We start from the raw sequence: 26,985 nt of genomic DNA on the forward strand, positions 1-26,985 counted from the left end.
AACCATCATGTAGATAATCAAATATTCTATTGGCTATTCTATTGATTAATTGACTAATCAGATAAACACTTTTGTCTCATTAGAGAGCATTTGTAACTATTCAAATAAGAAAAAGTCAGGTGTCCTCTCATTAACAAGTCGTTGGGTTCTTTAGGGCTGGGATATACTTGCTTTTGGTGACGCGTACGTATCATGGCTGCCATGCGTTCCTAGTGTTCGACTGGCACATAGCCCGCTCGCACTGATAACGTATCGTGTGCGCAAGTTGCAATATTGACTTGAACACTAGAAGCGCTCATACAAACAAGAGCATGAACGCAACAGGTCAGAGGTAAACACAATGGCAGGTAGTGTTGAAGACCGTCTCTCGGACCTTTGTCCACAACTACAAGTCTATGATTTTTCCTTCCCGTTGCACAGAGACAAACACTCCAACAGTGCCAACAGTTGGCAACAAACTGGAAGTGTTTTGGGGGGTTGGTGCCCAGGAAATACAATGTGACCGGTAGCTTGACCTTTCACCATTTCAGAGTCCAAGTACTGTGTACTGCCACTAGCGGTGACCTCCAGTATTTAGCGTTTTGGCTGCATTGTGCTTCCGTCATTCGCAGCAAGTATATATACAAATATAGCGGAACGTTAATGTGTATGCTCGCGGTACACAGCAAGTATATCCCAGTCCTTAGAGGAAGATGCAGCTAATTAAACTGTGGAACTGCATGTTAATAAAACAAAACCAGCAGCCCGATGCTGAGAAACCACACTTCACTACTTTATCTTCTAGCCCGGTGCATCACATGACAGCAGCTTTTTTGCTTTTGGCGTCTCTCAAGCAGCTGGATATTAACACAATGGCCAGTTTGAACACTGATGCATCAAATAAAACAGAGGGCATTAAGGGAGGAAGTGAGGAAAATGAAAGAAAAGGACAAAGATAAAAGACGAGTCAACATCGTACTGACTTTTACTGGCTTAAGAGAGTTTAAAGAAGATACATGATGCAAAAGAGATTCTGAATTGTCAAATTTGTATTTTCATATTTGTCAAACAAATTAGAATAGTTTTTTTTTTTACCTTGACGTGTTTCGACTACATCTGTAGTCTGCCTCAGAAGGGTAATGTGATGTTACTGTGATTAAAAGGAACTCTGACTGAAGTTGAAACACTATCTACGTTTACATGGACCACTTTCAATCAGACTGAATGTCCAATCAGAAAAAAAATGTATCGTGTAAACATGTCAGCTGATCCGAACGGCCTTGGTCGGAAAGAAATTTCAATCCGATTGATAGGGGTGGTTTAAACCTTTTCTTGATCGGATCAGCAGGAAAAAAAAAACATCATTCCGATCGTTTTGTGGTGGATGGCGTCTCTGCTTATGCTTGAACCATGAGTTAAGGAATATTCTGCTTTTTGGCATTCAAAAGGTTGGAAAAACAACAAAAAAACACTTCTTACCAACTAGTAGGCACTTTGCATGTCAAAAGCATTAGGATCGTATCAAATCTGCCCATCATGTAAATACAACTGATCGGCAGCATGAATCTCCGATCAGATTGATTTAAATCAGACAGATAAAACATTTGTCCATGTAAACGTAGCTTGTGTTGATCAATTCTCTGCTAGAACCTAATGTGTTGTTTTTTCGTTCAACCTGGAGGTTTCATCTCAAGCAAACCTGCAAGTTAGTTATGTCCCAGCTCTTAATAAAACCCACAGCTGATATCGCTTATCATTTCCAGCCATTCCCTCTTCTCTAAACCCTCAGACTGCATTTTCAGTTTTGAACACAAATGTTTGCTTACGTTTATATTTTATTTCTACAGCTGGAAACAAATAAGTTTAATCCCATTTCAGCTTTAAAGTAGAGTTTGAGATCTTGGAGATTAACTGAAAAATAAGAAACACCAGAGTGTTTACTCTTGTATGTGTCACAGCTTCCCTCTCTTCAGTCCTGTCTCCGTCGGCTTTCATTCACCTTCCTTTCTCTTTCTGCACATTGCCTTTTATTCTCTGGAGGACAGCTATTCATTTGGTGGCCAGGCTGAATCTGCTGTGGTTAGTGAACCGCCTGAATTAAAGAGGCTGGCTTTAATCCCCATTTCACACTGAAAGCAGACGGTTTGTCTGTGATAGTGTAATCATGGGAAGAGCTCCCAGGATTACCAAATGAACAGGGGAGTTTTAGCGGATCAGCACACAGAGAGCAGACGTGACTGTGTTTCAGTAGTTTGTCCTGGTCAACACGTCATTCACCATGTATGTGATTGGTTTATGCTTAAAATTTAGCTACTAGATGGACTTTAAACTAATTTTTCCATTAATATTTTAATAATTATCGTTGTCCCTGATGGATTTAATGGTTGATTCTGGCGTCATTACCTTCAGTCACCATGAGGTGTTGTTTGTTGTTAATTTAGTCTGACACCAAGCAGATAAACACAGCTAATTGTTTTTCTTCTTTTTGTCTTTTTTTTTTAGATCTACTCAGAACTCCAGACTAACTATTAGCATTTGTTGTGCCTAACTTTTTAAGTTGTCTGCACCAGCAAAAGGTTTAAGTTCACCCCAGTTTTCACAGCCTTGTTCCCAACAGCCCATTTTACTACAATTTAAGGGTTGCTTTTTGCCACAGATGTGATGTTGTTTATCTAGTGGTGATGCGGTGATGTTTATCTAGCTTACTGCGACAAGAATGGGGTTTAGGAAAATGTTTCTTTACTTGTCATCCACCCCTAGGTTGTGGCATTAGTTGTTGAAGTTACTTTGTTTCTTTTTGTTCTGTTAAATCCTTAAAATTATGTCAAATAGTTCAATAAAAGATTATTTTTATGTTAATTTGCTCCCGGACAAGCCCCCAGTTTTTATGGCAAGCTCACAGGCCACAGCAACTAAAGGAAGACACATTGCATATCAGAGTTCAGCTGATTACTTCAATTTGATTTAGGTCAATCCAGTCTCTAACTTCTCATTATAGTTGAGTCAACACTTGAATTATATCCTATTTTTACATAAAAAATGTGTTGATTTAAATGGAAAGGGTATTCTGGATTCAGATGTTGGTTAAATGGGATATTAAAGGCTCATAAAACAGTATTCTTCTTACAAAAATCCTCTTAATTGTCTAAATATAACTATTGATTTAATATTAAAGAATATTTAAATAAAGAAAGACATGATTTGCATTCATCTGTGCAGTTCTTTAGTTGTGGTATTTGTATGGTGAACAGTTTGTTTGCAGAATTTTATAATGAAAACGATGTTGAAATAAAATCTTTTGGTAATAAAATACCCATATTTTATAGTTTTAGCCTTCTTGAGATTTGCATGAAATTTGGTCACGATTAGCTTGTGATTTATGAAGCTACAGAGAGCTGAGAACATGTTTAGTTAAATCACAGTGATCTTTGGTCATCAAAATTCAGTTAGCTCATCCCTGAAAGAGATCAGATATTTGTGCCAGATTTTACAAGCGGACAGACACCTCAGAACATGTCGTCAGACGACTGTTGTTGCTGATGTGAGAGACATCAAAATAAACCTTAATTATTTACTTTCTCTCATTTAAGATTCACTCTTGGTTCAAAGACAAACACATGGCTGTCTGGGAGGGAAAACATTCTTTTATAATCTCACTGCTCTCCCTTAAAAATAAAACGTGTTGTGTACAGTGTGTTTCAAGAGTCCCTGAAACCTCAATTTTCCTTGATTTGACCAAGAATCCTTCATTAAAAGTTGTGTTAAGCAGATGCAATTCAGACTTGACCTGGAACAGCTTTGTATTACACACAATTAAATTGTAGAATAGATTTAAATGACCCATGACCAGTTAAACTCAGTCATTGTTTGTCTTTTGTACGTTTTCTAAAACTAACAAAACCTTTTTCAGTAAGAATTTGCAAACAGTTCTTAATGGGGGTATTTCTATTTTCCAACTTCTAACTTCTCAGAAAGTTAGCTTTTACAAGGTGAGGCACTGACTTTCCTGCCTCTGGATCATCTGGTGTTTGAATTTAACAGCAGAGTTCAGATAGATTATGAGAATATGTATATACTGTGTGTCTGCCTGTGGTTAAACATGGAGAAGGTAAATAGCAGGAGGACGGCCAATATTAATTTACCCTCATTATCATGTAATGTAGCACTAATCCCATCTGAGGGCTTTTAAAAAGCTGCATTGGAGATCAGTCATTGCTGTTTACAACAGAGGAGGGTATGGTTGGCTTTTTTATGCATTTTGGAAAGCTAATTTCCAAATATTTTGACATTGAGTGCACAAAGATCAAATATTTAGCCACATTTCATGGGTATGCAGTAATAAATAATCCAAACTTGTAGTTATAACTTTTAAATAATGAAGAAAATGATTGTCAGTGTTTTCACTGACCAGCTTAATTGCATTTAGAAACATAAATAATGGATTTGATGCAGCAGCAAACTTAAAAATGTTTCCAATGTGTTACATCAGTTTTCTTTTAATGAGACTTTTAGGGTTTAAGAACGGACACTAATCGTTTCAGTATTCAGAGGAATCTGTGTCCATTATTGCTTAATCCAAGATTTCAGCTGCTCAGCAGTCTGTGGTTGCTGTTGTCTGATTCTCATCTGCATTATGCTTCATACACTTTCTATAGGTGACAGGTTTAAACTACAGACAGGCTAGTCAAACACACTGTGTGTATGAAGCCACTCTGTTGGATATCATGCAGAATGAGGTTTGCCATTGTCCTGCTGAAATACCTTCTGGGAAACTATGTCACCTTGGTGGTAGCATGTGTCTCTCCAAAGCTACATCATCGACCTCTCCATCAGTGGCACCTTCACACATGTGAAGTCATCCATGCCATTACACTAATGCTCCCCCCATGTCGTTACAGCTTTCTCTGGTAACAGCCTGGATTCTCTTCTTCATCTTTGTCACATAGAAGATGTCAAATGTTTTTTTTTCCCAAAAGCAGCTGAAATATGGACTCATCTGACCACATGTATCCACTGTTCACTGCACCGCTGACTGAGGACTGGAGGGTCACAATCATCCAACGGTGGTTTCTGTCTTCCGCCTTTACCCACTGAAATTTCCACAAATGCCTAAATCTTTCCTAATCTTTCGTACAGATGCAAAAAAGGCTGAAGGCCTCTGCAGTCCTGTATTGAGAAATAATTTTTCTTCCTTTTTAATGATTTTCTAAATGAGTTTGAAACAAAGTGGTGAGCCATAACCCATTCATGCTTGGAAAGATTAAGTGTATTCTAGAGGTTTTGGTTTGATTGGGCTGGGAACAATGAGACATGTTGCACCTTTATTTGGTTTGGTTCACTGTTGCACTGCACTCCGCTGAAGCAAACCAAACCACCTGGACAACAAATTCATGCAATCTTGGGGTTTCTGTTTTTCCTTTGGTAGTCAAGGCTGATATGACTTTCAGAAGAAGCTGCCCTGTCTAACCAGCAGAAAAGACAGCAAGCATCACTACCTCTCTGGTTCGCTGGATGGTCCATTTGCTTTCACACTGAGCAAACTACACCAGGATTCACTTCCATGGGAAATGGGACTGCTAGTTTTCAAGCAGACCAGAAGAGCTTATTTTGATCCGCACCAGAGTGCAAATTAGCATTCACACTACTCCAAACAAACCATAGTATCTGAAGAAGTGGACCAGGGTCAGTGTGAATGCAACCTTTGGCCACATTAACACAGATGAAAGCTTCTTGAGGACGGTGTGTGTCCACACAATTTAAGTGGAAATGCTGTAGTATCAATTCCAGACCTGTAAGTGGTGCTGCAACAAAATATATCAAAAACTGGGAAGAAGACATGGAGCATGTGCGGATACAAACCACCAGCAATGAAAAAGCAAAAGAAGAAGAAGTGGGAGGTCTGCGCATTTCTTCTAAGGGAGACTGGGGTGACTCTGTCACTGGGTGGTAGAAAAAGATGTCACATGGAGTGGAAAAGGGTAGCGCTTGCAGAGCTATTAAAGTTGGGAACCATTTTAGAAGAGCCACAGCTTTAGACTCCCACGTCGGTTCTGTGTGGAAGAAATTTCCAAATGACAAACTGTATCAGAATCACCTAAACTCATCTCTATGTGGATCGGGTTTAAGTATTTAGTTAATTCTTCTTTTATACCCAGTCCTGACACCCTCACCTGTCACCAGTTAATCTGCTTATCATAACATCCTCTAGAATGCTGTTAGTTTTGTAGACTATAAATGTTTTTTTATTATTATTATTTCTCTTTGTAACTCTTCCAGCAATTATTCTTTTAGTTTGTTACTAATTGTTCATATTTTAAATATGAAGTTGGTCAGTAAAGATGCTGAAAATAATTTCTTTAAACCACTCTCTGTTACAAAATTCAAATCATAAATTAAAAGTCAAGATTTTTAAACGTATACACAATATGGTTTACAGTATATAGTACACAGTTAAAGTGAATTTGAATTTAACTTTGAGCTCACATCCTCCAAACAACAGCGACATGTGTCATCTGACACCTGTTAAATGTGTACATGTACCTTTCTGCTCTTTCAGCACAGAAACACGTCAGTTATCCCACTTTTTTTTCTAGATATTCACTCCCATCTCTGGCAGCTCTACCATCCCTGCATTCTTCAACTCATTCATTTCTTTCTCCACCTCTCTCTCTATCTGCCTCATCTGTTTCTGCCCAGCAGATGCTGCAGAGCAATTCTTGTTAGGTAGAGCAGAGCTTGTTGAAGCCTCAGGTCTGTATATGTTAGGAGAAAAGGAAGGCGGTGACAGTGACGATTGCATTTTACACTACAAGAGGACATGAATGGTGGCACGTGTCAAGTGTGCTGCATTCTAAACGTGACTGTCTGGTGCGCAACTGCATGAGTGTGCGTGTGTGTGTGTGTGTGTGTGTGTGTGTGTGTGTGTGTGTAAACCTGTTCTCTGTCTGACACTTTGTAGCTCTGAGTGACTAAAAAAACATGTTACCCTGGATACTCCATTTAACAGTTGCCATTTCGACTCCCACTCAGCTATTATATTGGCAATGTGCAGACGCACACACGCACAGTCACACGCAGCGCTGTTAGCAAAAGTGTTAAAGAGCGATTGTTGCCCAGCAGAAGCCATGCTGAGGTCTGATGGTTCAGGACAATTTATTGCAGTCATTAAGGGGACATTAAGCTCTCTGAAGCAGCTTTACCTTTGCAGAAACTTTTGTTTTTAGCAGACAAGGTGATGAACGGCCGCATACACAAAAAACACACAAAAAGAAGGTAATGATGCATCAAAGAAACTACACTTACAAAAATTAGCTGAACTATATACATGCTTTTCCCATATCGTTCTGGCATTATGTTGGTTCAGTCAGAGGTAATGACTTCAGTGTGAGAAATGGGAAAATTATCATTAAAGTTATGCTTAATATAATTCAGATAGCAACATGCTGTTGGCTGCATTTTTAAAAATTCAAATCTGTCAGTGGTAAATATATCTAAATCTTTGCATGTTGGGATTTACTGTGACCCTCTTGTACAGAAATAACTGCAACAACAGCAGCCAACATTATTTCATAACAGAGTGTGGAATACAAAAGCTGGTCCACAGTACAAAATGTGTACAATAAAACTTAAAACAAAAATGTCTAATTACAGCTCTAACCCCACCTCTGATGATGTTTCCGCTCCCGTTGCTACACAGTGACATGTAGGTGGATGGATGGATGGATGGATGGATGGATGGATGGATGGATTCATTTAGTTTTCTGCTTTGCATTCACAGGGTTCAAATCAAACTATTAAGTTGACATGTTACAAAAACATGGTTAGAGTAAGAAAACAAAATATTGTCAGAAACTAGAAAGTTTAACTTTTATTGGTTGCAGCTCCTGTCATGGTGTGATACCTACTGAAATGTCATGTCTGACTCTGGATGGTGAAACTACATGTGAAAAAACTAGTGACTGTTTTAGGTCATTAGGCACATCTATATGGAGGAGTTTCAGCCCATTCCTCTACAGAAGTGTTTCCACTCTTAGTTTTTAATTGGATAAATGTCACAATAGTGACTTTTTTGCTTTAAATATTACTTGGGGAAAGGCCACTTTTCTTCAGAATCCTCTGTTTTAATAACAACAAACCCTCTTAATCCAGATCATGCAGAAAAATGGGTCCACCACCTACCACATGCCTCATAAATGGGATAAGGTTGTTATTCTGCTCTCCAAACACGCTATGTATTATTTCAACCACAATGACCTAATTAGGTCTCATTCATCAACAATAAATTTTTTTCCAGCAGAAGGTGAATATTTGACTCACATTAAACAAAACTATCTCAATTTAGTGTTTAATTAATGAGCAGTTGCATTCTTGTCTCCAAAAATACAATTTATTTAAAGAAACAAACACAAAGAAAACGTTCTGTAAGTTGGGATCTGCTCAAGTAGTCTGTTCAGTCTTTTCACTGTTAAGCTTTTATATGGTTTTAATCATAATTATAACTTAACTATCCAGCCACAAAACTTTTATCACTTTTGCTTTTTTATTTCCTAGTTAGGGGTAATGAAGGATTTGTTGTGGGTTTTGGGAATTGCAGATACTTAATAATGCAAATGTCTGCATTTATTGTAAAGTTTGACTGGGAAAATATATTTGAAAGAAAAAATAAACAAAAGAAAACCCCAACGTTACATAAAAAAAAAGCAATTGTTGTCAATGTATGCAATTTGCTGGCCTTGTCCCTGGTTTGACTTAAAGAGCAGACCTTTAAAAATGAAGGAAAAAAAAGCCCAAATGTGGTTTTACACCTTGCTGGATTTGCTGTGTGTTGCAGGCAGGAGTGTAAGAAGCTACGTGAGGAGCTGAAGGAGGAGCACGAGGAGGACAAAGCTGCTGCTCTGGCTCAGCTGGCACAAAGCAAAGAGCAGGAGATGAGCAGCGCCAGGGAGAGCTGGCAGAGGAAAGTGGAGGACCTACTGGAACAGGTGCAACAGCTTATGTACATCACCATGCTGGACACCTTCCTTATATGTCTGTATCTTTTTAACTGAGTGAAAAGCAGATTTTTCCTTTTTATTTATTTAAACACTTTTTAACCAAGAAAAAAAATCCAATTAAGATTAAGAACCTTTTTTTTTTTTACAAGGGAGTCCTGGTCCAAGATAGGCGAGTCACAGATTATAATCAGTTATTTCTTCAGGAAATGAAGAAATGAATCCACTGAATTAGAGAATCAAGAAAAGACAAAGGAGAAGCAGATGCTAAAAGTAAAGTTTAATCTCCAACTTTAAAACTTTTTCAACGTTAAATACCTGAAACATGCAGCAAAATGATTGTAATTATACTAGTTGTGAAACAATATGAGACATTAAGATCCAGTGTCTTGTAAGACTTATTTACTCCTCACACAAATTTATTATGGAGCGCTCTGTAACACATCAGAGCTGTTAATCACTGCACAGAAATATTAATGTAGCATGACTAAGCTGTCCTATGGACATCGTACATACATGATGTGTCTTTACTTAAGTTAATTTCTGCTTGTGCACCAGCTGCTGGTCGTCATCATGCCCATGCTGTCAGTGATTGATGCTTTATTTAAACCGTATTTATTTAATTTGATACCTAATCAGATCAGCAGTGGTTTTGCTAGACAAGATGGTGTTTAGAAATTAAATGGCCTGTATTTTAACAGATGCAAGTGATGCTTTGATGTCAGGTTTTTAATGAACACAATTCAGTTTCTAAGACGAGTCGCTGCTCCTGTATGAGCTTGTAGATAATCGATAGAGCACAGAGAGAAAAGCTGTAATTCAGCTCAGAGCTCTGATAAACCTTCTGCTCTCAGCCTGCCGGCAAAAACAACAAGGAACACAGTGGAGCGTTTAGCAGCTAATAACAGGGTGTTTGTCTGTTTCTGCTGTAAAGACTGAGTATTAAACTGGTACATGTTGGTTAGACTGGAAAACAACTCATAAAATCCTGACGTTGCATCGTGTTTAGTGGAAGTGGAAACAATCTGATTGCAATGTGATTATAAAACAATTATTGATGCATCTTTTTTCCCTGTATGACTTGACTTCTCCTTTCCAAGTGGAAACGTAAAACGTGGTTTCTGATATTTGTCATGAAAAACAATGAAGAAGAAAACTGGCTCATCTGTTGGTTAATGTAGGACAACTTCTGTCTCCATCGCGTAAGAGCCAAACATGGAGCTGATCAGATCAGATTTGGGTTGACCATATTTCTATTTTAACTTTTACAGCATTCTTATTCCATGCCTGGCCGTGAGACATTTCTCCAGGCCAGAGCCACATGTTGTCCTGCACACAGTTTTACCCACAATGCCCTGCGTTGAACTCACAATTAAATTGGCCGTGCATGCACACCTCCCAAAAATGAACCAGACTTTCTGAGCAAACAGAATCAGAAGGGCTGGTATGGATGCACCCGTAGAAGCTGAAGTATTTCCACACACTGGCTTTTAATGCAGAGTGCCGAGCGGATTTCACACTCAGCCATCGTGTCTGTTATGTGTACGCTACTGACTGTCTGGGTGCTACACTAAGATTGAATGTGACACCACCTAGCGTCTGGTTAGCTCAATTGGTAAAGCATCAGTCCTCCATGTGGGAGACCAGGGTTTGAATCTATCGACGAACATTAAAACCTTCCAGTTATTGCCTTAGGCAAGACCCTTAACACTACTGCCTAAGTCGCTTTGGATAAAAGCGTCAGCTAAATTATTGCAATGTAACCTACCTCATACCATTAATGTTATCAGAAAGATGCACCTTCGTCACCTGGTCAAATAAGGCCTTTTTCAGTTGCTGAGGATCCAGGTCATTATGACGAGGTATGAGCCACTGCAACACAAAACGGGTAGAAATGGATATGAGATGCAAACAAAGCACTGTTGGAAAGCAATGGGCCAGAACAGAGAGCTGACATCAAACCCACCTGCTCCCACCGACCTATATATAGGCCAACTAAAATAAGTTTATATGCACAGTTTTATTATTCATAGCTACCCGCTCCCACCTAATACAACCTTAAAACTATCCGTTCCCACAACGTTTGTGTTGGATCCTACAGGACCCTCGGGATCCCAGTCCCAATGCAGGGCTCTGGCACCAAGTCCCAATAAGTTGAGCTGGATGGGAGAGTGACTGACCAGAGAGATAAGATCATAGCTAAGATGAGAACCTGTCAGCATCAACTAGTGAGAATGAGTGAGGTGTCACCAGAAATTCTCCTAGCTGATGTGAATAAGTAAGCTGAGTGAAAACAATTTCTGCTACAACCATCATTGAATTCAATGAATCGAAATGCCTGCCACTGTATCCTTAACGTGAAGGCCAATAAGGAGGTACGATGGAGGAGGTTGGAAGCCAAAATCAAGGCAGCTCGGAGGAAAGTATGCCAGTTGTCAGAACTCCAGAAAGGTGCCACCAGGCATGTTCAAGACTCCGGCTCTGGAAACTGCCAAAGAGCAGACCACAGCACCCTCCCTAATAAAGATCCAGTTACAGCTTTTTATCACAGCATAAATACTGATACAACCTCTGTCCCATCTTAATGGCCTCACAGCTCAGAAAGTCTCAACGTGACCGTGATCTGTCCTACAGAATCAGAATATAACAAATTTAATCAAACATATGACTTGTGTCACACTGAGTTATGTGGCTTTTGCTTTTGTTCGAAACAAACCCTTAATGCCAGTGATGAGTATTCATGAATTATTAATGACGGATTGTTTCAGCCCTTTTAAACACTTGCTAAAGAAAAGATCAGCATCCCTGGGCAAAAGCAACTTTGCCAACAAGTGTTTCTGTTTGCAGACACAGACAACATCTGGGATCTTTACATGGACTGTTGAGCTCAGCATACTTTTCAAAAGTTATATTTTATTTATTTAGAAACTACTTTTTAACTTATTCCACATCAATTTTCTGGAATAACAGTAAACAGCAGTTTATGAGCCAGGTTGCACTTAGTAGCTCAGAACTCAGAAGGATTTATTCAGGATGTCACTGCAAACTGTAGCAGACTAATGTTGTGAGTCACATTGCTTTCTCCAGACAGTGTGTTTTAGTCCTTGCATTGCTGCATTAGTTTATCATGTTTTGTAATAAACTATAAGTTATTTGTAAGTTAAACGTTCCTTCACTGGAGGCCTCAGGAATTAGTTTGTTTCAGCTGAAATCAGCACGCTCTCTCTGCCCTTCTCTATTATCCTGCTGCATGAACTCGGACTTAGACGTCTCACACTTTTATCCAGCTGCTTTAGCTTGCAAAGCTTTAAATCATCTTCACTACTGACGACTGATAATTTCCCCTGCAGTCAAATATTTATCATTCTGCCTGTGTTCGCATAGATATCCCTGTTGAAGCAGAGTCTGGAGATGCAGCTGTCCCAGTCGCAGTCATCGCTGCAGCAGCTGCAACACCAGTTCAGCCAGGAGAGGGAACACCTGAGGATGCAGCTGGACGAGCTGCAGATGGAGCATCAGAGGCGGCAGCAGCGTCTGCAGGAAGTTCACTGCTGCGCCATGCAGGACATGGAGCACGCCAGGCAACGTGACCTGAAGGTAAGTGGTGGCAAACGCACACTCAGACATCTGCAAACAAAATATCTTAAAATTCCAAAGATGTGTGAATTCCCTGAGGAAATTTGTTTTACTGTAAATAAACAGTTTTTCACATTCAGTGTTTCTCATCAAAATGCATTGTGTTGTCCTTGAGGCCAAACAAACTTGAGTTATTTTTCTTTTCTCACAAAGTCCTTGAAATATTTTTTAAATATTTTAATCATGCATCTATTCATGCTAGCCACCTTCCTCTTTCTATAATTACATTCACATTTCCGCCATCACCCGTCCACACGCCATCGTGAATACTTTGCACATACAGCAAATGGATGGTCTTGCATGCTAAAATAATTTCTATGCATCTCCACATCTATCAGATGTTATTTATATAGCCCTTTTCATAGCACGATTTTCCAACTCAAGGTGCTTTGCAGAAACACGAACACAAACAAATCTAAAAGAAGAAAAGAATACAGCTAAAAATAGATCAAAATACTAATAAAAAATATTTTTAATAAGCTAAATTAAGTTGCTTTAAAAGCTGTGTTAAAAAGGTGGGTTTTTATGTTGGTTTTAAAAACCTTAATATTTTTGTGGACCATAGGAAGAGAAAGTTCTCTCCATATGGATTTTAGTTCTGACTAATGGAATTAATAAAAAAAAACTGTGTACTGAAGACCCAAACAGGTTGATAATATAAAAGCAGTTCAGATAAATACTCAGGATCTAGCACATTAAGAACCCTAAAAACCAGTAAAAGAATCTTACAATCTGTTCTGAAACTGAAAGGAAACACTGCAGAGGTTTTAAAACAGGTTCAAAGTGAGTGATTGTAGATGTACTGGCAGTTTCTCTCTCTGAGTTTGACTAACAATAAATAAAACCTTAGCTTTGTCCTTATTGAGCTGTAAAAAGTTTACTGCCAGCCACTTTTTAAATTTACAAGCTCCTCAATGCACATACAGTATTTAAAGGCTGTAAGACAAAAACTGAACTGAAAATCAGAGGCAACAAGTCTGATGGAGTGATGAATCCTCTGTAGAGCCCAGATCTCAACATTATTGAAGCAGTGTGGGATCATCTGGACAGAGAATGGAACAAAAGGCAGAAATGTTCAAAGAGAAGCTTTGGAAAGTCCTTCAAGAAGTTTAGAGAACTATTCCCGAAGACTACTTAAAGAAATTCATCTGAAAGAATAGAACAGCAAGACCAAATACTGACTTTTAAGGGGACATTGTGTAAAATTTTCCGTTGTTTACTGGCCAAAATCAATGTCTGTTTGTATATATATGTTATCACTGGTGTATTATGACCTCCACTAATGATCTGACACGTTCTCGTATGCGAAGAATTTTAGATTTGTTCATACATATAATGGGTAAGCCAGTAGGGCAGCGCCATGACAGTCTGCCATCTTGAAACTACAGCTGTCGGCAAGGGACAAATAGCACCAACTACACGTTTTCCTTGCAAGCCAGCGCACAGTGAGATGCAGGAGGAGAAGATAAACGAGAGCGGTTTACTATTCAGGCAAGTTGGAAAATCTCATAAATTATTCACAAAAATGCAGGACCATACATATGCAGCAGCACAGGAGCCGTTTTACCATCGCCAAGAAAGATAAAAAGTAGGACTTCAAAGGCAGCGTGACCAGATGATACAAAAAATACAAATACAAAAAAGAAAAGCATCGGGCTAGCCTTCCCTATGTAGGAGTTCAAGAAAGAGAAAGATTTTAAATGGGATGCTGAAGTTGACAACTTTTTTCTCGACAAGTATGTCAACAGTACTGCCTAAATGAGCCTAAAGCTAAATGTTTTCATCTGATTTTGTTAGACAATAGCTGCGTTTCCATTAGAGTTTTTGGCAAAATAAATGTGATATTTCTAAAGTTTCGACAAAGTGCATTTGCAGTTTGCAGGTGTTTCCATTGAGTGGTGTTTAGCGCATTAGCCGTTATTCCCGTTAAATCTCAGCTTGCGAGACTCCACTTTGAGGAGGATGGAGATTTCTAATTCTTTGTAAAACTCTGCATTTCGCTGTTGGTTGCTATCAAGAGTGGCAGTTATTCCGTTTCCTACTGCATCTATTCAGGTTTTGCATCTTCAATCTTTATGCATGTGACTGACTTTCAGACCTCACCTTTAAGACTACAAGTGAGAAATTAAACCAGTGTCTCTGCTTTAATGGCCCTAAATGGGAAACAGACACAGCTAGTTCAGTCAGCGGCACATGGAGCCATAGGCAGCAAATGATTAATTACATTTATGATGTTTTATGGGAAGTGTAGCATGAAATGATGCTGCCACATTGGCCTTTAGATCTAAACTGTATTCAGGCACAAATAGAAATGAGCTACATTAAAACCACAGATTTTAGTAAGAATTTAAAGAATTATGATTATAAAAGAACATAAAGTGTGAGCTTCAACATCTCTCACATCCTCTTCAGGAGAAGCCATCCTTGACATTTTAATTGAAAGGCGCCTCGTCGGAGTCGAGGTTAAACTGGTGGTGACTCATCACTGCTATTATTCACTCTTGTGACAGCAGGCAGCTTCTGTTTCAAGATGCTTTGACAGCTCCATGTTTATGTCAAGATATGCATTCACCAACACATGCACTCCTCAAGGTGTAGAGAAAATGTTCTACACGGCTAATCCAACCATTTCACAGTCAAGGTCGATTTGGATCAGCTATACATCCCAATTCCAAATACCCTTTTCCTCCTGGATGCTGTATTAAGACTTCAGGGGAGAATGGAGGTCAGAAAACAGCATCCTTATGATGTATTTCTGCCAACTACTTGAGTACAAATTTGTGTGAGTGTGGAGGAAGGATAGCACCTCTGAGTCACACAGCTCCTTTGAAATCGGCGGTCTTTATTATCCTCCCGTACACCGAACTGACTGCTGTAACAAATGCCTTGTTTCCGTTATCTTCATCTTCTCCTGTTTCTCCTCTGATGGCACACGTTCAGTCAGTACGACCACAAAACAGGCCATCGTCTTTAATGCTCAAAGTATTCTCTTATTCCATCACAGTGTTACTTAATAAGCAGTGAAACCAAGTGTTAAAAGCTGTATGGAGGGGTTTTATGGTGATGGGGTGTTTATATTTCTGTCAGCGGTGCAGAGAAAGAAAACTCAATTATCCAGAGTGGAGCCATTTTAAAGGATGATTTGTGTATGTGTGTTTTATGTGTTTGGAAGGATGGGGTGGTAGAGCGGGGGGCACATTCATATTGTCTGGTGTTATCTCTTCACAGTTCACAGGAAGTAATAAAACTGTTTCAAATCCCTTCAGAACAACACACACACACATTCACATAACCAGATTTACTTTTCCGACTTGCTGACACAGAAAGCTACAAATAGAAACGGCGAGCGTTCACAAAGCAAGTGACAGCTTATCTTTTTTTTGTCTTACTTTGTTTTTGCTCGCTCCCCCTTGGAAAGGGGGAAATGTTTAATTATGACAAGTGTACTTTTCAAAGGAAACTTAGATATTAATACACAAACCGATAGAGAATGCACTGATTTATTTCAACCCCATGTTTGACTGAACAAGAATTCAAAGTTTAAAGACAACGTAACTTTTAATCCTGCAGGTTCCCACTTTAAATTTGATCAAAAAAGCATAGCTTCTGTATTTTGAAAGCTGCTGCTAAAACTGTTGGAAAAGTTCAATAATTAGCAAAATGTCAGTAACAGGTCTAGATTATCAAATAAAGATTAGGAGGGTTCTCCACCTTTTTGCCCTGTGCTTATTTCTTAAACTTCTGCTCAAATATTGCATACACATAATGAAATGAGTATCCCTCCACAACCACAAGGTCTATTTAATACTTTTGGAGTCATACACTTGTGAGATTTGTTAAGATTTGTAGCTATAAGTGTTAATGGTGGAAAATAAATCAAGGTGGCACATAACACAAATGAAAAAGGTTTCTGGCTTGCCTAAAAAAAAACTTTCAAGATGAATATGAATCCATTGTAAATGGTCCAGCTGTGGCTCTAAACCTCTATCATATATATATTTATATATGTATGTATATACACTACTGTTCAAAAGTTTAGGGTCACTTTGCCATGGGATTCATACATATATACATATACATATATATATATATATATATATATATATATATATATATATATATATACATATTTATATACATGAATGTATGTGGCCCTTTTACCATAATGTAAAAAGAAAAAGTAAATTCACAAGTTTTTACCATAGAATGATGCAGCAGGTCTCAGAAACAGGATTTATTACATAGGATGTGAATAGGATAGGACGAAACTGAAATCATTTAAAAAATTATTCACAAATTAAATCAAAGGCAAGTTTATTTGTATACCATATGTCATATACAGGACAGTTCAAGATGCTGTACATAAAACATTAAAAGACAGTTTAACAGTTGATTAAAAAGAAACTTCATAAAGATGAAAAAAAAAAAATACAGAAAAACTAAAAATTCGATGAAATGCAAGATATGAAGTTCCAGTGTGAGGAATTAACAGTTGTTTTGATAACAGACAGCAAATAGAAAAGCTTTTAACCCTGATTTAAAACTGCTGAGTCAGCAGACCTGCAGTTTTCTGGGAGTTTGTTACACATGTGAGGACCATAAAAGCTTAAAGCTGCCTCCCCATGTTTAGTTCTGACTCTGGGAAGAGAAAGTAGACCTGATCCTGATGACCTCAAATATCTGGTTGGTTCATAACGAACCAGAAGATCCTGAATGTATTTAGACCATTCAGTGCTTTGTAAACTAACAGCAGAATTTTGAAGTCAATTCTTTGACAGACAGGAAGCCAGTGTAAAGATCTGAGGACTGGAGTTCTAGGATCTACTTACTTGGTCTTAGCGAGGACTCGAGGAGCAGCGTTCTGGACTAACTGCAACTGTCTGATGGACTTTTTATGGAGACCTGTGAGGACAGCATTACAGTAGTCCAGTCGACTAAAGACAACTGCATGGACAAGTTTTTCTAAATCCTGCTGAGTCATCAGTCCTTTGATCCTCAATATGTTCTTTAAGTGATAACAGGCCGACGTCACAACTGTCTTAATATAACTGCTAAAATTCAGGTCCAAATCCATAACTCCAAATTTCTGGCTTGGTTGTTAGTTTTAAACTTAGATGTTTGAAGCTGAATCCTGATTCTTAATCCTTCTTCACTGGCTCCAAAAACTACTATTTCAGTGTTTTTTTTTGTGTTTTTTTTTTGTTTTTTTCCATTTAACTGAAGGAAGTTCTGGCACATCCAGTCTTTAATTTGATTGATGCAGTTGATCAATGTTTGCATGGGACTGTAGTCTCCTGGTGAGATGGTTATGTAGATTTGTGTGTCATCAGCATAACTGTGGTAACATAAATTGTTGTTTTTCGTAATTTGAGCGAGTGGCAGCATGTAGATGTTGAACTGCAGTGGGCCCAGACGGAGGCACTGGTAGACATCAAAGCAGTTACTTAGTGTCAGGAAGTTGTGCAGCTGTTGAAAGACGGCGTTTTCTATAATCTTACTAAGAAAGGGGAGGTTTGATATCAGCCTGTAGCTGCTCATGAGCGATGAGTCAAAGTTTTTCTTTTTTTAGTAGTGGCTTGATGACGGCTGTTGTAAAACTCCATTATGCAATAAAAATGAACACATGAACAATGGCTGCCTTCCCTCAGACCTTACTTTAAATGATAGTGGGAAACTCTTCTGCAGCTTAAACTTCTTTGTAGAACGACTGCAATCTCTAGCTGCTGTGCACTGCCATACCAGAACCCAAACATTTTAAACAATGTTTCTCTTAAAGGAAAATTTGATTCAGAAGTTTTAAAAGATTTCATTTGGTTTTGTTAAACTGCTAAATGCTGATGGGATTGTGATTACGTTAACCTTCGAGGGTCTTTGACCTAACTGGCATTATCAGATCATGTGACCTGGAGTGCTGCTGTGAACCTTACTTAATAGAGCAAGTTAGAAACTCTCTCCTAGCTTTTATTTGACGTTGACAGAGATGTGGTGGTACAAAAATATTTAACATTACCAAGCGTAAAACTGGGACTGGATGAATAGACATTTCTTTCAATATGTATTTGTTTTTTTAATAAAATCATCATAGAAAAAAGTGATTAAATCAGATGATATTACTGTATCAAATTATTTAAATTTGGATTTGATGATTTTGGTTTATTTTTAAGCCCAGGCTGGGAATTTAAACCTGGGCCAGCTGCATCCAAGCTCTGTATATAGGGTAGCTGCTTCATCAGTTGAGCTAAACACAACCCCAAGTTATTCTTTTTTATAACTACTTTAATATTTACTCATCTCTATTCACTGATGATATATGATTGTTGCATATTTTTTACAATAATATTTATGCAAACAAGTTAACTAGCTTAATTAGTGCAAATGATAGAATTTTCCACTACAAAGTAACTTAAAACTGTAGCTGATTTCTCTTTGACTTCCTATGTTGGTGAACCTCAGAGATTCTAAAGTGCTCTGGTGCAAAAACTATATGCACCACACGACAGAGGCATAGCATCAACAGGAATTGATTACACCAGAATTATTTGGTATGATGTTGAAAATTGTGTTAAATTAAGTTTTTGTGTGTATTCTCATTTTTATTTAAATTGTTCAAAAGTATAATTTTTATTTTTTATCAAGCTGTCTTGACATTTTAAGTGCACTTGGGGGCCCCCTGGTGGTGCCACAAAAAAGCGCTCAGTTCGCCTATGCTTGAGCAGACTCTGTTTCTGACATTTTCTTTAGATTAAAATTTTTAAGTGAATAATTTTCTATCTGCCTGACTAATAAACTATTGCATGCTTAAGTAAAATGGTAAATGTTGAAAATTATATGTGTAAAAAAATCATCTTTTTTGTTTCAAAAATTCATATCTTTGCTTTTGCCTCTCAAACATCTTCTGAATCTGAATTTCAGATCTTAAATTTAAAGCAAAGCTTTACTAAAATGTGACTGGTGCAATCATTCCTCACAGTCAGACACTGAACAAATTACACAGGACTTTATCTTTAGCAGCCTCTGTTCGTGCAGCGCTCCTCGCTCAGAAGAAGCTTTGAATGAAGTGAACATTATCATACTGAAGCAGCTGGAGAGGAAACATGTTACTCCGGTTTAAAATCCTTTTGGTAAAGTCCTTTAGGTTAGTTTGGGCATTAAAATTCTGCTTTTCAGTTTTCCGTCACCAGACAGTCTCACACCTGAATACACATCAGACACACTTTGATTCTGCAGCGCTCTAAGAAGCCTCAGCTCCTCCAGCTATGTCTTTAAGTTGTCCTCAGGGTCGGGATTAAGAGCTGCCGGATCAGCCTGCCAGAGGGCTGAAAGCCTCTGCTCATCTCTTTGTATGTTTATCTTTCACACTTGTTCATCGGTGTCACTCTTTTTACTTAGTTAAATGCATTCAGCCACCAGTAAAGTAACCGATATTGACAGCCCTCTAATGGAAAGAAGATTGAGTCACCAGGCCAACACACACTCTCTCACACACACACACACACACACACACACACACACACACACACACACACACACACACACACACACACACACACACACACACACACACACACACACACACACACAGAAGAGGGAGTGAATGTAACAACATTAAAGTCGATTTGTAATTATAGGATTCGGTGTGATTAGGAGTGATTAATGTGGTCCTTTTAATTAAAGGAATAAAAGCTATGGTTTTACTGACCCATGGCACATAAGCACCAATGACCAATACCAACGAGTAAGCGAGACTGGCAGCTTCTAAAACTCACTTTCTCAAACCGTGACCGTCTCCCGCTGGAGTTTCCACACACATCTGCAGCAGCTGGTCCAGGCAAGGATTATTTCTAAAACCGAAAAGTCCTCTCAGGTCTAAAATGTTCTAATACCAGTGCTTAAAACTTTAGAAAAGTTTAAGCATCTTGACTGAAACTTTTAGAACATCTTTGTCTTTTTTAAGCTTTTACAGCCCTACTGTTTAAAGCTCTGAATGGTAAATACATCAGTAACCTCTTGACCCATTATGAACCTACCAGAACCATCAGGTCATCTGGATCCGGTCTTTTTTTCAGTTCCCAGAATTAGTACTAGACATGGAGAAGCTGCATTTAGCTTCTATGGTCCACATGTCTGGAAAAAAAACACAGAGAGCCTCAGATCAGCTGAGATACTCCAGGTAAAAGACCCACCTGCATTTCAGTAGTTTTTATTTAAAAATCCAAATCTGCATCTGTTTCTTTTAAGCAGGAATTTTAAAACTTGATCATGTTATAATACTGTTTTTATCTAATGTTCTTTTTCCGTTCTCTTTTGTTTTTAATTTTAAATTATGCTTCTTAATTTCTGATGTTTCAGTGTCTCTGTAAAGCACCTTTGAATCGCCCGATCGTTGAATTGTGCTATACAAATAAACTTGCCTTGTTTTGCCTTACTGGGAAATTGGTTTCTCAGAAGTCTGTACAGTGTACCTCAAGGACAAACACAAGCACATAGAAATAATTACTATATCGAGAACATTTATCAATAGCTCCCTTCAGCCATGTCTTTGAATCCTGAACCAGCAGTGTTCTTTGAGTTTATTCAGAGCTGTGATGACGGGGGGGTAAAACCAAAGCAAACTGTCTTTCACCTCGAAGATTGAAATATGTGTACAGATGGTTGTAGTATGAACTGTAGGTTTAGTGGAAAAAAAAGAAAAAGGAAATAAAGGTGCCAAAGACAAGAAATCAGCAGCAACAATTGTAAGATGAAAACAAAAGTAGAAAAACTAAACAACCAGCTGCTACAAAAAGAATTTAACCGAAAACATCCTTCAGTATCTGTAAGAAAATGAAGCAGACAATCATCAGGAGTACCTAAAGGAACAACACCAGCACCGAGTGTGTGAAAAGATGACAGTAGCTGTTGGTGATTAAACCTGCAGGACAACACAGTAATAGTGAATTTCAGTTGTCTCATTTTTCAGAGTGCTCGAGAGCAGATGACATCATTACAGGGTTTTAAACAAACAAACAACAACAACAAGAGCAAAACTTGATGTTCCTGCTGCATCAGTTTAGGAAAAACTGATGCCTTCAAAGTAGCCCATTTGTGATTATTTACAATTATGCCCCATAAAACTAGAAAATAACAGACCAAATGTAAAAAAATGCACCAAAAGAACATCAGCCTATTTAGTCAATAATTGCTGATAAACCAAACATTTTCACAACATTTCTCAAACAACCCCACCATATCAACACAATTATCGATACCAACAACTTGGTGTTATTTACACTAAAGACTGAATGGACACAAAACACATTAGAAGGTAATTAAAATAAAACAAGGGGCTACTGGCGGTACTGGGCGCAGCCATCTTGAAATCTGGAATCTCTGGGTTGTCTGAGTTCTCCGCCCTACAAAAACAAGGTCACTTCATCATTTCTGTCAAAAGTTCTTTGGGAAAAGGACTTTGGAAAACATCCGGCACGCTCTTTAGCTGTTTGAACATGTGTGTTTGTAAATGATAGTCTGTATGCGAGAGCAAAGTGTGAGCTGTGTTTAAGGATGGGTGTGATCATGCAAATGCAACTGCACTCCCTCTAAAGATCAGGAGCAGACAAAAAGGCCACCGACAAACAATAAAATATTAAATGTCCAGCACATTTGTGAATTAACATACTGCAGAGGTTCCTTCTTGATGGATTGTTGTGAGACTAACAAAGAATAAAATTAGCTAAACCCACCGTGAACAGTAATTTTCTGCAGCCATGATGAACTTTTAGGGCTCATACTTAAAACAGTTTGGAAACTGATGGTTTTTTTCCTCTTTAACAGATTTTTTTTCTTTTCTTTTTCATTTTAATTAGTCTGCAGAACAACACCTGTTTTCTAGCCCAAAGTAAATCCCCTTTTCTGGTTTTTACACACAGATAATCACAGGGTTTCTTAAAGGGTGCAACAGAAAAGCCACATCAGGTCATGAAAATGTTGTGCAGCTGCACATCATCAAACAAAATAATACTTTGTCTCTAAATTCACAACTGAAGGTAAAAAGAAGTTAAATGTGTTAAATTTGAGCAATGCACACCTCAATATTAGAAATATGTGTTTATTTTAGTTGCACTGTGTTATAGAAGTTGACCTTTTATCGTTATGAAACTGTAGCAGAAATGGTCTGATGTTTCTTACTTTGTCTCACTTTTATTTTTCTTCTTTTTGTCTCTCTCCTTTTTTTCTTCTCATTCTCCTCATTTTCTCTCCCTCTGGTTATCCCACACTTTCTCCCTGTTCTCCTGCCCCCCAAATGTATTCATCTCTCGCCCACTCCTGTCCTTCCCCACGCCATCTATCCATCAGGAGATGGAGGAGCGTCTCCGCCATCATCACCACGCAGAGCTTCAGTCTCTCAGAGAGGCTCACCGGCAGAGCATCGAGACGCTCAAACAGCAGTCAGAGCAGGAGCTGCAAACTCTGCGCTTTGAACTGGAGGATGAGGGCAAAGCCATGCTGGGTGAGCTTTGAAGAATGGTGTGTGTGTGTATGTGTGTTTAGGGGTATTAAAACCTTAAAATTTCAACTAACTTTTAACTAAATTTGGACTATTTTACTGTATGTTGAAGTGAAGAATATTTTTAAATTCTGGTTGTGACACATTTTTATGATTAAATAAATAAATACAGCTATTTTTTTAGGTGTATCAAGTACTTGGAAACAACAGGAGTTTGTAGAATATAAAACAAAAGGAAATTTGAGGCATACATGATAAAATTCCAGTAATATACAGTATGTAAAGACATTGTTTTTATTATTTTTCCATTTTCACAGAACTGACAAATTTTATAATAAAAAAAGGTGTAATGTGCCACTTTACACCAGTATTGGGTGGTGCACTAGAGCACCCAAAATGAGCATATTCTAACTCTTAAAATAAAAGCGAAAACTAACTGAGGGTGCGTTCACACCAGGGTGGTACGCTAGACTCGGTACGATTGCTGACTCGTTCATGCAGACCAAGTTTGCGCTTTTTTTTTTTTACTCATTTTACTCACTGCCAGAGGCGGCGCTGCATCCAGAATTATAAAATAAGAAGAAGAGACACATAACAAAGAAGAAAACTCCGTAATCTATTGGTTAATGCAGGACAACATTTGTTTCCACCACATAAGCGGCTGCATAGGATCCTAGGGGTCTTGGGTTAATCATGTTTCCTTGAGAACTCTTACAGAGTTCTTCCATGTCTGACCACCAGCCATTCCTCCCATTCAAAGCCATTATCATTCCACCCTTTGTGTTTACCCACAATGCCCTGCACTGAACCCAGAATTCACCTTGCTTTGTTGTTCGTTTCCAGTATTTGGTCTTCTTCTTGTGCACATTCACAATTCCCCAAACAAAGCCGACTTTGTTTGACCAGCAAATAAACTCGGATTCATATCAGAAGGGCTGGTGTGAATTCTCCCATAAATCCCCAAAACTTGCCCATAAATTACTACATTTTTTAAGAAAACTCTCTTAAAGGACTAACCATCTCACTGAAGCTGAGAGGCAATTCCTGCCATTTTTTTTATTTATGATGCTGTTCATTTGATGATGAAGTTGAGCTTGGAAATGAGCAGTTAGCAGTTAACACCATGCAACTTTTTGACCCTTAAACTCCACATTCTGGACTTGTTTGATGGCACAAAGGCACGAGTCAAAAGCAGAGTTTTATGGTGGGAATTGAACCATTATCTTAAGAAAACAGTCCTCATTATCTCATGATGCTGAGTTAACTGTGTCTTAATTATGTTCTTTTTTTTCACTCTCAGCTCTTTTATCTCTTTGTTAGTCTTTTAACCAAATAAGCATGTGTTGCTCATTACAGGAGAAGCTAGAGTAGTCTAAGTGTTCTCTGGGTTTTAATAGTCATGTACAGTAAACAGGTACATTTATCCTGAAGAAATATGATTAATAAAATCGGTACATGTGCAGGAGCCTGACATGTACAAAATGGGTTTAAAGTTCATTAACACTGAAGCATTAAACAGGTTTTAGTGTTACACACTTGCGCTGGACTGTGATAAATGTTTCTCCATTAACCTTCCTGCCCTGGTCCTGACTGGGAAGCTGCTTCCATTCATCCCTCGCTCCCCACATCCTGACATCCTTTTATTACCTCCTTTTTCTTATCTCCCTCTTTGATACTTATATGCCTAATGTGTGTGCTCAGGTCAGAGGATGTGTATATTATGTTTTTATAATTCTTCACATTCAATTTATTAATAAATATTGCATATTTCAACGCTGTATTTCTTTTATTTTACACCACATTAGTAAAAAGCTAATAGTAGTGTGTGCTTCTTCTATGTGTTTCCCTCCGTTGTTATAAAAGTGAGGATTAAAGGCCATTGACTAAAAGTAACAGAGCTTCTTAGAAAGTAACTAAATAAAGGTCTTGGCATCTGATAAGCTCCTTTTGGAAAAAGACTAAAGACTGAATGAGTTGCGCAACAGCTAAATTAAATTTTAGATTATTTAATGATACAAAGTGGACGTCAACCCGTTGTGCCCTCTTTCTTCACCAGCCTCTCTGCGGTCAGAGTTGAACCACATCCACGCATCAGCCATCGAACACCTGCGACAAACCCACCACCAGGAGTCAGCCGCTGCCAAAGCCGAGCTGGAGAAAACCCTGGAGAACAACCGGACTCAGGTAGGACCTGATGATGCTCAGCATTTATCACAAGAGGGATCGTTTTAATTCCGTTTCAGCATTTACGTCCACATCCGCAATTATTGTCATTCACGCCTGTCAGCATCCGCACATTTTGTGCCTCACTTCTAATATCGTAAATCATAAATTGGCAGACGTGGACAGAACTGTGTCCAGGCAGTTAATTGCAATTACCAGAGTGTGACTTTAATCATTTCGTTGAAGCTGCCATCTTCTTGTCAGCTAACCGCTGCGTGGCAACAGCTCTGCATCACCAATGACTTTCCAGTCAGGTACGAATCCTGCCAAAACACTTCAGTGTTTGCACTGCCTTGTGGCTGATTGTGTGATGGGAGTGAATCAACGCTGTGCAGACACCTCTGAATACACTTCCTGAACACCTCTTTCCCACCATTACACACAGTGACCCACAGATATATTATCAAATGAGAAAGGCTGAGGGCCTTATTCATTGCTTTAACTGTTGTGGAATTTAGAAGGAATTTGCAAGCAAAGACAGATTTGTAATTCTCTCTGAAGGTTTACAGTTAGCCAGAGCTGGTCCTGAAGGGATGAGGCCTGTATATTGATTGCCTCAGCAACAGAAAAGCAAGCATAGTCTTCAAAATAAAGGGAAAATAAAAAAAGAAAATGAGGAAGCTTCGCTCTTTTCTAGCTCCCTAGGATGAAGGAAGAAACACCAGTTTGATTTCTTAGAGCTTATAAGATTTAATTTTAGATATTTTATAAAACCCAGTTTCTGAAAAAGGAAAATAAAAAAGATGTTGGGACACCAAGATCTAATTTAAAAACTGAATGCATAGAAAACATCTCAGACGTATGACACACTTCAGTATTCAATAAAAAAATATTGATGTGGAGGAGCAATTTTGCCCCTTTTTTTGTCAAATATAGGATATATCTACTCAGTAGTTCTGGGTTGTCTTTGTTGTGTTTTAGTTTTACACACTGCAGGCAGGTCAGTCCTGCACCTGGACATTTTTACTACAAAGTCATGCTGTTGTAATGACGAATGTGGTTTTGCATTGTCTTGCTGAAATATGCAAGGTTTTTCCTTAAAAAAAACAGATGTGTCTCCAAGACTTGTACATTTCTTTGAGCAGTGATGGCGTCTTTCCCGAGTGACAGTTTTCAGTTCCATTGGCAGTAATACTCCCCATATCTTCAGTAATGCAGGAATCTCCTCTTTAGTTTTGAGCAAACAGCATCCATGAATAAAAAAAAAAAAAAAAGAATTTCGATGCATCAGATCACAAATAACAATGTCCCCTTTTTATTTAATTAACTTAAATTAACTTTGTTCCAGAGAAGATGGCACATGTTTGCATATGACTTCTTCTTTGCATGCTAGAGCTTTAATCTGAGTTTGTAGAAACACAGTTCACTGTGTTTCTGAGCCCTCTGAACCTGTGCTTCTGTGATGCAGTGCTGGCTGAGGGGCCAAAAGATTATGATAATCCAAACCTGGTTTTCAGCAGTTTATGTCACCAGAAGTCTCCAGATTCTTTTAATCTTTTGGCTACCATGTGTTCAGCAGACGATGGAATATTCAATATCTTTGGTATTTTATGTTGTGGAACATTTTCCTGAAATTTCTCCACAAATTGTAGCTGTCGCTTTTGCAAATTGCTGAATTTCTGCTAATCTGTTCTTCTGAAGAGACTCTACATCTCTGAGGTGCTCTTATCA

At 38.4% G+C, this 26,985-nt stretch overlaps 1 protein-coding gene across 2 annotated transcripts in view; it reads left to right on the plus strand.

Moving 5' to 3' along the window:
- Positions 1-26,985, plus strand: part of fam184ab (family with sequence similarity 184 member Ab) — a 151,849-nt gene that overhangs the window by 93,077 nt on the left and 31,787 nt on the right. For both annotated transcript variants that reach the window (XM_041976202.1, XM_041976203.1), the window contains exons 13-16: positions 8,810-8,960; positions 12,354-12,566; positions 22,941-23,094; positions 25,148-25,275. In XM_041976202.1, coding sequence (XP_041832136.1) covers positions 8,810-8,960; positions 12,354-12,566; positions 22,941-23,094; positions 25,148-25,275 — 646 coding nt within the window. The remainder of the gene's footprint in view (positions 1-8,809; positions 8,961-12,353; positions 12,567-22,940; positions 23,095-25,147; positions 25,276-26,985) is intronic.

This window comes from Melanotaenia boesemani, chromosome 22 (assembly GCF_017639745.1).
Source record: "Melanotaenia boesemani isolate fMelBoe1 chromosome 22, fMelBoe1.pri, whole genome shotgun sequence".
Classification (NCBI taxonomy): Eukaryota; Metazoa; Chordata; class Actinopteri; order Atheriniformes; family Melanotaeniidae; genus Melanotaenia; species Melanotaenia boesemani.